Raw genomic sequence first — 12851 nt, 5'->3', positions numbered from 1 at the left:
TTCAGAGCTTCAGATGCGGCCGGCGGCTCCGTAAATACACGATCCAACCCTCTAGCGACCTGATCAAGGAGAATTCTCGTGAGCGGCATTTTTAGAACTCAGCGCGGTTCCGAGGCACGAGAGTGTGTTGTCACAGACCACAACGGATTGGTGATTGGCCACAACCCCGCCTCTTCAGCTGCATTACCTCCAGTTGTAACAAAAGCTGGATAGAGTCATGGGGTTACTGTAGTTTCTGTATTCGTCGTTCGTTGTGTCTATTAATTAATGCAGATTTCCAGTGATTCGACCTAGAGGACCACTGACCCTTAGCTATGGCTGAACTCTCTATTGCAGCAAGCGTTGCGGGGTTGCTCTCGCTTGGCATTCAAGTCACTGAATCTCTCGTGAAATTTTACACTACATACAAAGAGCAAGACACCGATGTGGCCAGAACGACGGAAAGCCTTGATAATCTTCTGGGTATCTTTCGATCTCTCGATATCGTATTACAGAATCGTCAATTTTCGATCGACGAAAAAGACTTAGTTCAAGAAATCAACCAGGCGATACAGAAATGTGATGGAATAATTGAACAACTTCAATCTGAGTGTGATAGATTTCAACAAGTCTCGGAGGCTAATTTCAAGGGACGAATCCAAACTGCTAAGAATCGTGTGGCATACCCATTCCGAAAAGGCACCCTACAGAACCTTGAGGAGGACATTCGCGAGATACGTGATAATCTATCAATCGCGCTGAATGTACTACAACTCAATGGTCACAAAACAACTCAAAACGAGATTTCGGAGCTTAAATCGCTCCTTGAACGAATGAATGCAAATCATATCTCTTCAACAATTCGTTGTTGGCTTATAGCCCCTGATACAGCCATCAATCATAACGCTGCATGTGCGAAGCGCCATACAGGTACGGGATTATGGTTTATAAATGGCAATCATTATGCAAACTGGTTGTCACAACGCAATTCCTTCCTCTGGATCAATGGTTTTGCAGGATGTGGCAAGTCAATCCTATTCTCAGCTGCAGTTCAACATACATTTCGCAAGAAACAGCATGAGCAGGGGGTAGGAATCGCTTTTTTCTACTTTACCTTCAAAGACGAATCCAAACAAGAAGCATCAGCTATGCTGCGGGCATTATTATTACAGTTATCTGGACAGCTTAGAGATGGTGAAAGGGACCTTGAACAACTGCATGACCGATATAAATCTACAACTCCCCCAACAGAGGTGCTAATTGCCTACCTTGAACGCATGATCCGGAGATTCCACGACGTGTACATTCTACTGGACGCGTTGGATGAGAGCCCTCGAGATAGCCGACGAGAGGACCTTTTGACTATCATAAAGGAGATGCGCAAATGGTCCTTTCCTGGCTTACACCTCTTAGCTACTAGCCGTGATGAGTTTGACATTCGCGAATCTCTAGATCCCCAAGACGATCAGACGATTATCATGAAGAACTCGGAAATTGATAGGGATATCGCCAATTTTATCACTTATCAATTGAATAATGATTCAAGTCTTCGAAAGTGGGAACCACATCATGAGCAAATTCGGAAAGCTTTAGCGGAACGTGCGCAAGGGGTGTAAGTAGAGGGAGACAATATACTGTGAGCTCTGATTTCAACATACTAACTGATCATATATAGATTCCGTTATGTTGAGTGTCAACTTAACGTTCTCAAACAATTGCGCCTTCGGACTAAGCATTGCCTGAACAAATGTCTCTACTCGCTTCCTCATGACCTGGAAGAAACATACGAACGAATTCTATGCGGCATTAATGAGCACTGCGTTGATGACGTACGGCGAATATTGACTATGCTTTGTTTTTCTGCCCGACCGCTCACTGTTGCTGAATTAATTCACGGATACGCAGTTGACCTCGATGAGCCGCCCCATCTTGATCGTGAAGATAGGTGTCTGGTCGACATAGAAAGTCTTTGTGACATTTGTCTTGGGCTGATTGAAATTGCACCGGATGGAGATGAAGGGCAGGATATTCTGACCGTTCATATTTCTCACTTCTCCGTGCAGGAATACCTTCAATCAGACCGAGTCCAGCATTCGAAGGCAGCATTTTTCGCATTACAAGTTGGACCCTCTCATACGGAGATTGCACAAATCTGTCTTGTCTACCTCTTGGAACCTATGCTTTCTAATATAGAAGCAAATGAGGAAAATCTAAAGGAGTTTCCATTGGCTTATTTCGCTGCTAGGAACTGGTTCCACCACTACAAAAACTCCCTGGACGGAAAATATAAAATAAAAAACCTGATCCTAAAGCTATTCAACGACAAGAACGGCTCCTTTCGGACTTGGATAAGGCTACATGATGTGGATCAGTCCTGGCCCAGAGGGGCTACTGATGGTATGGCATCGCCGTTATACTATGCATCCTTGTTAGGACTTGAATGGATCTTACGCGACATGATAGCTATTGCACTAAAAGATTCAAAAAGAATCCTGGATGTTGTAAATTCCAGAGGCGGAATATACGGCAGTGCGCTCCAAGCCGCATCATCTCGAGGTTACGAAAATGTGGTGCGGACTTTGCTAGAACAGGGCGCCGATATCAATGCCCAAGGGGGAAAATATGGTAGTGCCCTCCTGGCTGCATGTTCTAGGGGTCATGAGAAGGTGGTTCAAACGCTAGTTGAGCGGGGTGCTAATAGCAATGGTCAAGGGGGGGGCATACGGCAGTAGTGCACTGCAGGCTGCATGTTCTCGAGGTCATGAAAAGGTGGTGCAGATACTGCTAGAGCAGGGCGCCGATGTCAATGCTCATAGGAGTGGGTACTGCAGTGCGCTCCAAGACGCATCATCTCGGGGTTACGGAAAAGTGGTGCAGGTGCTGTTAGAGCGGGGTGCAAATGTCAATGGTCAAGCGGGAGGAGCATACGGCAGTCCATTGCGGGCTGCATGTTCTCGAGGTCATGAAAAGGTAGTGCAGATACTGCTAGATTACGGCGCCGATATTAATGCCCAAGTGAGAAATACGGCAGTGCTCTCCATGCCGCATCTCGAGTTTACCAATAAGACAGCTCGGATGCGCAGCAAGCGGCATCATCGCGAGTTTACCAAAAAGATGATTCAGAAGCTGCGAGGGCAAGGCGTCGATGTCAATGCTCAAGGGGAAAAATACGGCAGTGCACTACTGGCTGCATGTTCTAGAGGTCATGAAAACGTGGTTCAGATGCTACTAGATCACGGCGCCGATGTTAATGCTCAAGGGGAAGCATACGGCAATGCGCTCCAAGTCGCATCATCTGAAGGTTACGAAACAGTGGTACAGATGCTGCTTGATCACGGTGCCAATATCAATGCCCGGGGGGAAAGTATGGCAATGCGCTCCAAGCCGCATCATTTCAGGGTTGGGAAAAAGTGGTACAGATGCTGCTAGAGCGGGGCGCCGATGTCAATGTCCAAGGGGGGAAATACGGTAGTTCACTACCGGCTGCATGTTGTGGAGGTCATGAAAAAGTGGTACAGATGCTGCTAGATCACGGTGCCGATATCACCCAAGGTGGAGAATATGGCAATGCCCTCCAAGCCGCGTCATCTGAAGGTTACGAAAAAGTGGTGCAGATGCTGGTAAATAATGGTGTGGAAGGACAACGCATCAAGTTGTAGGCAGCCCGCCAAATTGATTGTTGCCCGGACTCATCTTCTTCAGCATAGAGCTTTGCATCCTGCTCATCCAGCATCGTTTTAGTGACTGATTACTTTCCTCTTTTCTCGCCCTTACCTGTTGTGCCTCTAGAGGATTAATCGTCATTTGTATAATGATATATACTCAAACTTTGTTTCTTGCCGCAACAACACAGGTACCCCCATTTAATAGCTGTTTTTCAACCGCCATCCGATCAATATCTAGATCATCATATCGCTTCGTCGGGTCGTGTTGGGTGCGATCGTTTACCGATACAACAATAGGTGTCGTCCGACCTCACTCTTTGTTTACGGGAGACTTTCCATTCAAGTGCATTCTCTAGCTTCCTCCTTGAAATCAATGGCCAGTAAGCATTTAGAGTCAGAGTTATGTCGTCTTCCGTATCCAGCGCCGTGACCCGGTTATTCACCTTGGCTTTCCACTCTATCGCACACTGAATGCAGTTTGCTGGAAGCTCATCACATGGTCTTCTTTATTCCAATTCTGATAGCTGGAAAACCTATGATTTTCTTGCGGGGGCCGGGACAAGATCTCAAGAGCGCTCGGGGGGCAATAGTCTGGTGAAGAACTGAATCCACCTTTTGTAGTTGGGGTGCGACCATGATCTCGCCTGCTGTTCTGCCACCATACCCTCAGTTCCCTCTCCCTCAAAATACTCCATATTGCCGACTGCAACTCCTCGATTCATAACATGGGGCAGAACATCGTGAAAGACGTCAAAAAGGGACTGTACCCGGCGCTTAGGGAGTTCAGGGTCCTCGCGATCGATGTCACCAAGCCCATTAAACTTCCCTGGTAACGCATTCCGCCAGGGAAAACGCCCGAACAATGCTTCCGCTCCCTGCACGATCTGTTTAGGGAATGAGAGTGGATTTCATGATATCGCCGTATGAAATGTCAAGGTTTCTTGATGACTTGGACGATGACCTTGAGGATGACCTTGACCTCGACGATGAATATGGCTTGTATGGACCTGGGGCACCCGGGGGACGGCGGGGGCCCCGGATGCCAGAGCTTTTCGATTTGGATATGCAGCGCGCTTTGCAGGATCCGGACTTTGCGCACCTTCGTCCGCATGCCGAGCGATGATCCTTGAAACCGCTGAGGACGATTGAGACAAGCTTGGAACTAGTTACTACCAGTGTCTGGTTTATAATATACCCATTAATTCTTTACTGTCGGGTTCTGCTAGAGTCTAGAAATGGTAAATGAGATGATCCTAAACCATGCAAATATGTCTATATCATAAAGTCCCCCTGCGCGCCTGCTCCCTCTCAAACGCCTCAAAAAGACTCTTAAAATTGCCCGCCCCGAAACCATCAAATCCTCTCCGCTGGATCACCTCCACAAACACCGTCGGCCGATCCCCAACATGCTTCGCGAAGATCTGGAGCAGGTATCCCCGCTCATCGAAATCAACCAGGACATTCAGCCGCTGTAGCTCGGCCAGGTCGGCATCTAGCGTCCAGGGGACGTGCGAGAGGCGCGCGCGCAGATCCGTATAGTAGGCCGGCGGGACCTGGAGGAATTGTACGCCGCGTGAGCGGAGTCGTGATACGGCGGTAACGATGTCCAGAGTTAGGAAGGCTATGTGTTGTACGCCTGGGCCGTGGTAGTATTCGACGAATCTGGGGAAAGTTAGGTTGATGACGGAGATAGACAAAAGAGAAGGGGAGATAGGTACTCTTGGATTTGGGATTTCTTCTTCCCCGTCGCAGGCTCGTTCATTGGCATCTTGATCGTTTCGTTCGGGGACGCGACCACAATCGAGCGCATTGCCGAGTACTCACTGCACATATCCTTGTCATCCACGGTCCAGTAGCGATGGAAATCGAGACATTCTTCATAACTGCTCTTTCCGTCAGCGTTGAGTTCATGAGCTTGGTCTGCATTCCACCTACTATCGCACCACCTTATCCACACCCCCCAGGGTTGATTCCCCACGCAGTGATCAATCTCCACGAACTCGATCGGCGGTAGGAGGGTGTTGATCGGATCTTCGTCGTCGCCATGGAGAACACGGTACCCCGGCAGGAAGGGCGCTTGGGCGGAGTACTCGTCACGATTCACCAGCGAATGCACCGTGTCGCCGTACGTGCCTATCGTAGCGATCCGGATCGCGCCATGCCCATCAACAACGACGGTCGCCGGCGACGCAATCCCCTCCGCGCCGTGCGTGACAGCCCGCTTCCACACAGCCCCGATATCCCCCTTGATCCGGAACGCGACATCCCGGACCCCGTCTCCGTGGGCCGTTAAATGTGCGTGAATCGTAGCCAGCGCAGCCCTGTCTTCCTCGGTAGCCTTTGATGATAATTGTTGCTCGTCTTTGCTTCTGCCAGGTGCGCACACGGGAGCAGTGAGGACAAACACCGCATCCCCATTCCGAACAACGTAGCTGGTCAAACATGCCGATCCGGTTTCTGGTCCGCGGTAGGCGATCGGACGGAATCCCATGCGAGTGATGTAGTACGAGGCAGCTTGTTTGGCGTTGCCGACCCACCAGTGGATGTGGTCGAAGCCGACGTACTCGGGGCCCAGATTGGAGGGGAACAGGTCATTGTTGTTCTGTGGAGGTGAGATGGGCATGATTCTATTGTGTATTGGGAGTGTCATTGAGCCATGAAAAAAAAGAGAGGTGAGGTGAAGCAGGGAAACATTCTGCAGTGCAGCTCGGGTACTCACGGGGTCTATGAAGTATAAACAGCGCCACATTCCTGCTTTCCATGGAATCCGATTTGGGGGGTGCGATATAGGCTACGAATTTGAGTACAGCTAAGTACCTAGGTAGATAGCACTCAATTTTTTTATAAGATACCTTCCACAGTCACGAACTTATTATATGCATTCTTCTAGTCCAACTGCTTAAACTGTTGTCTCAACCCTTTTCCGCTTGCCCGTCAATTCGAGGCACTCTTGCCAAAACCCAACATTGCGCCCAGCGAATGCCGCTTCGTAGGCGTCAATCCGTGGCCTCTCCCAGATGATATCAACCTCGGAAGGATCTTTCATCCTAGTTCTTTTAGAAAGCTTCCAACCTCCATAAAGTAAGATGCAAATGAAGACCATGGTGTAGTAGGTAAAGAAAGTCCCAACAGACCAGTGTCTCGGAAGGAATGTGGTATAACCATAGCAGCAAACGACAAAAGTCGTACCGCACAAACCGTACCACGCACAAAAAGGTTGCCACCAGCCTTTATAGGGCAATGTATCACGCTTCATCCCTTGGGCCTTCATGGCTCGATAAAAGCCCAAGTATACTAAGCACATACCGAGAAAGCTTTTGTTGATTCGTTAGCTCAAAATATATAAGATATGCGAAGGGAGATCTTACTCTATAAGTTGGGATGCGGTGACAAGATTGACAAGCCTGAGATAAACGAGAGATTAGTGCTTTGGTCTCGAAAACAAACTTGAACAGTCCATCCTACCATGAAATGACAACTGATGCACTATTTCCCAGTGACAATAGAGAAATCAATGTGAAAAGCATTGATATACCAAAACAATAAATCGGAACTCCAGCCTTTGTGCATTTCTGGAGGAATTTTGGTGCATGGCCATCCAGAGAGAGGGAATAGAGTGCTCTAGAGGCGCAGTAAACATAGGAGTTTCCGGCAGAGAATATGCTCGTGATAAGCAGGGCATTGGTGATATGAGGCAGGATAGAGATGCCCATATTCTGCATGGCGATGACATATGGCGATGCGGCTCCGGTCCCTGAGCCAGAAGCTTCTCCGGACAAAATCGCGACTAGGGTTTTATCGTTGTAGGGAATGACGATTCCCACTGCAATAGCGCTTCCGACGAAAAATACCCCAAACCGCCAATACAGCGTCCTGTAGGCAGTTTTGAGGATTTTGCGGGGGTTCGAGACCTCTCCAGCCAAAATGGAGATGTACTCCGGGCCACACATAATTAACTAAAATACTTAGCGAAGCAAAAGGGATTTTCGGTAAGGTTTGGTGGCTCACAGCGGCTCTCCATAGACCAGCAAGAAACCCTTCAAATCTCCCTAACGAGCCTGTCGTGACGAATTCGGCAAATGCTCCCTGATAAATGTCAACTGCTTTGTTACACTTCCATACGTATATATTTTACCGGATCGTTCCAGTAGCGGAAGCCATATGCATCTCGTTGGGGATTGCCACCAACCATTGTGACGAAGGTGAAGCCGAACACGATAAGAATAAGAATAACCTCTTTAAGCATATCAATATCCGTTATGATAAGGCTCGTCAACAAAGAAAATTCGAGAGCTACTTACTTCCAATGGCCAGCCAGAATTCGCTTTCTCCATACTTTCCAACAGCAAATATGTTAATCAGACTACTTCGGAATCAGCCTTGACCTGGGTCATAACCAAGGGCAGTATGTTACCCGTAGAGAAAAATGCATGCCAGACAGATGGCGACGGGGGGCACGTTGTCGCTCCAAAACGTGATAACCAAGTTTAGAGCCGTGATTTCGAATGGGATGATCAGGCCCTGATAGAGAAAAAAGTTCCATCCCATCATAAACCCAAGAGCGTCGTCAACCCAGTGAGTGCCTAATCGAATCCATCCACCGCTGACCGGCATATAGATTGACATTTCAGCCATGCAGTTAATGACCGCCGCAAAGACGGTTCCATATATGAGGAATGCTATGAGCAGACTTCCCGGACCGGCCTGAAGAAGGCCGGTGCCAATAGAGACGAATAGAGCAGTTCCAATGGAACCACCAATTGTCATCATCTGCACCTGACGTGAACTGAGCTTTCGTGCTAGGTGATCAACCGCCTCGGTCGTTCCGGTGGTCTCGCTTTGAGTGTCAGAGGTGTTATCTTCAGATGGATGGACTGCCTGGCCATCTTGCAAAGCCTTTTTCGAGGTATCCATTCTGAAAGGGCATCTATGAGATGATGTAAACAGACAAGAGGGGTATAAACGCAAGGACTGCGTATAGGAATTGGGGAAGTTTGCAGTTAAGATACCTTTATATCTCGAGGGTATCTCCATACGATTTAGTTATCTTACGGTGCTAACCAAGACCGCCTTAGGCAGATTTAAACCTTTGCGCGCGCTTCTATTATCTGAATTAGGGCTAGTGTATACGTCTGACGTAAAATACGGACTGTCTCCTAGCGGCGGCTGTATTTTCAGAATTGGAGTTAGGAGCCGTGCTCGATATAGATGATCCGATGAAGAAGCTAATTGCCTATCTTTTTAATTATCCTGGAGATCTGTGCTATCTATCCTCGACAAGCCCGGAAGGATCTCATCTATGACTAGTTGATAAAAAAGGAGCACAAGTTGAATAATAACATGGTCACCCTAGTAGCATGGTGTCCCCTGTGGTGGAGGTATTGAAGCCTACACTTTGATCCGATCTGCCTTGACCGTGGGCTGCCTGAGACCAAGACAGTTCTAGGGAGGCCCGCAAGCAGGTGAAGTGCTTCATGTGAAAATACTCAGATAGAGAATCAAGGCAAGCTATCAGACACTCTCGTTCGGCCACTTGCTCGGGAATGAGGTCTCTCATAATGATTCCGATGGGCCACAGAAGCGTGCTCTTGAAGCTTAATCCCTGAAGCAGTTCCTGGATCAGGCTTATCCCTTGCGCAGCCAGCTCACTCCGCTGCAACAATTGGTTCTGAACATCACAAGCCATCAAGCTCCTCGGGTTTCCGCTTTCCAAGTGCTGTGCATCCCAAATCTGTTTGTGGAGAAGGAATGCAGTGATGCGGTAGAGATCAGAGAGCATCGAAAGGTTGTCAACCTTTTTACTCCCGGTGTGGATCAAACTACGTGTCTCGTCCCTTCGCAGCCAGTCACTGCTATTGTCGCCGGCTGTCCCCGATATCCTGCTATGACAATCTATCGAACGACCAAGAGGAAAACTTGGTAGCCACGACATATTGCCATCCCAAGAATAAATGTCAGCCTCCGTCACGGTCACATCTGCCGCGCAGATGCGTACCATGAGGCGGGGGTAGTAAAATTTCGAGTCTCTTTCTCCTACTGAAATTAGTGACCAGCCACGTTGGTAGCAGAAATTGAGGAGCAACCCACCACTGTTCTCATAGAAGGTAGAAAACACCTTTGTCCTGAGCTGCATGGCTCGCAGGAGATCGTGATAAGCAAAAAGGCTATGCAGAAAACAGAATGTCCCCGTCATCCGTGAGGACGAGGGTTTCATGAAGCGGGATTGATAGCACGCAACCACTTCCCTGATAAATTGAAAATGTGGCTGCCAGTTTGCCTGGCCCTCGCCTGTAAGTTTCTCATATAGCAAGAGTAACATGCAACTGGCTAGAAGATATAGCAAATCATCCTCGCTCATATTGTCGAGTGGCCGATGAGATGACACAGATGCACTTCGTGTTACCAGCTGCCTGCAACCTACTAAGGCTCGCTGCCGTATTCGAAGCGTTTTGGCCTTGACCTCCACATTCGATTGATCCAGTCCTTGAATACCGCTCAGGGCGAGGAGAGAGTGGAGTACCAGGCTGCTCTTGGCAGCAAGAGGCACAAAGACCGAAAGAAAAGAGTTATCGGGACCAGGAAATGCCGGATACGTGCGAGAGAACCTGTGGATGTAGTGTTCTAGAAGGTGAAACTCCATGGCATCAAGGCCTGGGAAGTCGCTGAAGTGTTGGTGCCACCCAATATTCCATGCAAACATTTCTGTTTCGGATATGGATAGAGGACAGTTATCTTCAGTGCTACGGCCAGAAGGATCATCGGGGGTCGAATCAACGCCAGGGAGAGAGAGCAGTCGAGGTGGTTTATTTTCCGTAGTCGTCCGGCGCTTGGTGCCTTTCTTTGGGCCGCGACTTCTTATGCCTGGTCTTCTTTCATCGGTTTCCCAAATGAGCCGGGGCTGGAAGTCGCAGATCAAACCCAATCGCGTGCATTGCTGGCACGGGAAGTTGACACCGCTGCATTTCTTCTTTCTAGTCACGGATTAGTCCATTGAGTCATCCGCCGAATTGGAAATATTCTTGTAAAGGCTACATACCGTGATCTACATGTCCAGCATCCATTTCTGCTCCGACCTTTTACCTGCCGGCCGTTCAGATCCATGGCAGTTGGAAATTAAGTGCTCAATGAAGCGGCGCGAGATGAGTGTAAGAGCCGTCGTTAAGATGGGGAAGTATGCACCTCGGTAAGTGAAACTTAGGAGATACTAAAGCCAATTTAATAATCTCTGGGCTGCGCAAGAGCGAGGGGTCGGTGGGTGACTGCCTTAGGCTGATCTGACCAGCCAAGGTTATAACTACCCGGGACCGTGGGAAGTCGGTTCCCAAAGTCTTGCGCAGTCCCCCTACGCCCCCACTTCACTAGTCGTAACACCTATACATAATGCAATACCCTAGTGTGGGGAGGATTGCGGATCCAATGGGCGAGTGAGGATTGTGTCTCTTGCTTATCTCGAATATGTATCTGTGCTATCTCTCAGTCTCCTTTAAACACTTAGCGAAATTTGTTAACGCATTCCACAAATTTTTGCTTTATCAAGTCGTAGCTGTGGTCTTTTTGAATCAATTTTCCGGCAATAAAAGTGCCACAGAAGTGGGATGCATCGGCTGAATAGAGTATTGAAGATGCCAGATTCTCCATTTTCACGTTAGCCAATAGTGGCGCATTCGCATCGAGGACACAGGCGTCGAAATCCGCGCCAACAGTGAAAAATCCCGTTTCGAAATTGTTCATCCCGCGGCGCCCAGAAATGATTGCCTTCGTTAGTGCAAACAAACCAGCATCATTGCCGAATGTATTGCGCTTGTGAGATATCAGTCGTTGTCCGTAATCCAGCAGGCGCAATTCCTCTAACGGGTTCAAGCCGATATTACTGTCCGTGCCAATGCTCCAATTGCCACCAAAATCCTGATAATCTCTCAGTGGAAAGAGTCCGTCGCCCAGATTTCCTTCCGTACTCGGACAAAGCACGACGTTCGCATGCGATTTTGCCAGATTTCTGGTCTCTGTCTGTGTCAGGTGGGTCGCATGGACAAGGTGAAACCTTTCATTCAAGTTGATATTCTCGAGCATCCATTCAACTGGCCGTTTGCCCAGGAATGCCTGCGAGTCTTCGACTTCTTTGAGCTGCTCCGAAATGTGTATATGAAAGGGAACGTCGTCGGGCAGCTCGGTTGCGGCGCGTATAATATCCGTCGTTTCGACGCCGCGCATCGAATGAACACCGACTGCGACGTTGGCGTGCTTGTATCTTTGGCATACTTCTGCAGAAGCTTCGAACAGCCGCTTGTAATCGTCGAAGGATTTCGAAATAAACCTCTTTTGCCGTTCATTCGGTTCGACGCCGAAGCTGCCCTTTTGATAAAAGATGGGGATCAGCGTGATTTTGATTCCTGCATTGCGCGCAGCTTTGACAAGCGCTTCGCCCATCTCTGCGAGATTCGTGTATGGTACCCCGTCTTTATCGTGATGTATATAATGAAACTCGGCCACATTTGAATAGCCGTTTCGCACAAGCTCAGTGTAGAACATTTGAGCAATTGTTTCCAAACTCTCGGGGTCGAGTTCGAGGGCCAGCTGGTACATCATTTCGCGCCATGACCAGAAATCATCGTCGCCGGCATGGTTCTCCCCGAGTCCAGCCATCGCATATTGGAAGGCGTGGGAATGCGCATTTTGAAAGGCCGGAAGAGCGTAGCCATTGATAAACTCTGCGCCCACAACGTCTGTTTGTGAAACAGAAGCGATCCTTCCCGCATCATCAATAGAGACGACTGCATTTTCGAGCCAGCCAGAATCCTCCAGAATGGCTTTAAAGCGAAAGGACTTCATCTTACCACTTCATCGACGACTGGCTGCTAACACCGTTCATTGGTCGTTGTTTATATATAAAATTCTGGACTCGCACCGGCATCGGTATTGGGCTAACAAGACGAAGAAAAGTTTACGCTTGTCCTCTATATCGAGCCCAGCTCTAACTCCAATTCTGCAAATACAACCGCCGTTCGGGAGAAAGTCAACAACGCGCGGGCATTGTACGTCATATGTACACGCTAGTCCTAATTGAGATAATAGAAGCGCCTACCCTTGGACAGTTCTGGTTAGCATCGTATAACCCTTCCCCGCGTTGCCAATCTTCCTATCTTTTACGCTAACTAATTCCAACTCTGAAAATACAGCCGCCATTTGACAGAAAGTCGGCAATATTCG

At 48.6% G+C, this 12851-nt stretch overlaps 6 protein-coding genes across 6 annotated transcripts; 2 read left to right on the top strand and 4 right to left on the bottom strand.

Annotated features, from left to right (window-relative positions):
* Window positions 1–314: 314 nt before the first annotated feature.
* On the top strand, window positions 315–3638 carry N7510_008453 (uncharacterized protein; the record flags this gene model as incomplete). The annotated part of the gene is made up of 4 exons (XM_056980378.1): window positions 315–1591; window positions 1655–2604; window positions 2681–3343; window positions 3409–3638. The coding sequence occupies 4 exons, from the start codon at window positions 315–317 to the stop codon at window positions 3636–3638; spliced, it is 3120 nt and encodes a 1039-aa protein (XP_056830587.1).
* A 731-nt stretch (window positions 3639–4369) lies between these two features.
* N7510_008452 (uncharacterized protein) lies at window positions 4370–4767 on the top strand (the record flags this gene model as incomplete). The annotated part of the gene is made up of 2 exons (XM_056980377.1): window positions 4370–4473; window positions 4581–4767. 2 exons carry the CDS (start codon window positions 4370–4372, stop codon window positions 4765–4767), a joined length of 291 nt encoding a protein of 96 aa, XP_056830586.1.
* A 154-nt stretch (window positions 4768–4921) lies between these two features.
* Window positions 4922–6267, bottom strand: N7510_008451 (4-hydroxyphenylpyruvate dioxygenase family protein; the record flags this gene model as incomplete). Its single annotated transcript, XM_056980376.1, has 2 exons — window positions 4922–5306; window positions 5363–6267. The coding sequence occupies 2 exons, from the start codon at window positions 6265–6267 to the stop codon at window positions 4922–4924; spliced, it is 1290 nt and encodes a 429-aa protein (XP_056830585.1).
* A 276-nt stretch (window positions 6268–6543) lies between these two features.
* Window positions 6544–8558, bottom strand: N7510_008450 (uncharacterized protein; the record flags this gene model as incomplete). The annotated part of the gene is made up of 5 exons (XM_056980375.1): window positions 6544–6958; window positions 7110–7600; window positions 7653–7730; window positions 7780–7878; window positions 8094–8558. 5 exons carry the CDS (start codon window positions 8556–8558, stop codon window positions 6544–6546), a joined length of 1548 nt encoding a protein of 515 aa, XP_056830584.1.
* A 430-nt stretch (window positions 8559–8988) lies between these two features.
* On the bottom strand, window positions 8989–10344 carry N7510_008449 (uncharacterized protein; the record flags this gene model as incomplete). Its single annotated transcript, XM_056980374.1, has 1 exon — window positions 8989–10344. One exon carries the CDS (start codon window positions 10342–10344, stop codon window positions 8989–8991), a length of 1356 nt encoding a protein of 451 aa, XP_056830583.1.
* Window positions 10345–11135: 791 nt separating this feature from the next.
* On the bottom strand, window positions 11136–12473 carry N7510_008448 (formimidoylglutamate deiminase; the record flags this gene model as incomplete). The annotated part of the gene is made up of 1 exon (XM_056980373.1): window positions 11136–12473. One exon carries the CDS (start codon window positions 12471–12473, stop codon window positions 11136–11138), a length of 1338 nt encoding a protein of 445 aa, XP_056830582.1.
* Between the last annotated feature and the right edge of the window lie 378 nt (window positions 12474–12851).

This window comes from Penicillium lagena (genome assembly GCF_028827675.1).
Source record: "Penicillium lagena strain IBT 129212 chromosome Unknown utg000006l_segment0_segment0, whole genome shotgun sequence".
In the NCBI taxonomy this organism is placed as follows: Eukaryota; Fungi; Ascomycota; class Eurotiomycetes; order Eurotiales; family Aspergillaceae; genus Penicillium; species Penicillium lagena.
This window is presented reverse-complemented; position numbering and strand designations above follow the sequence as displayed.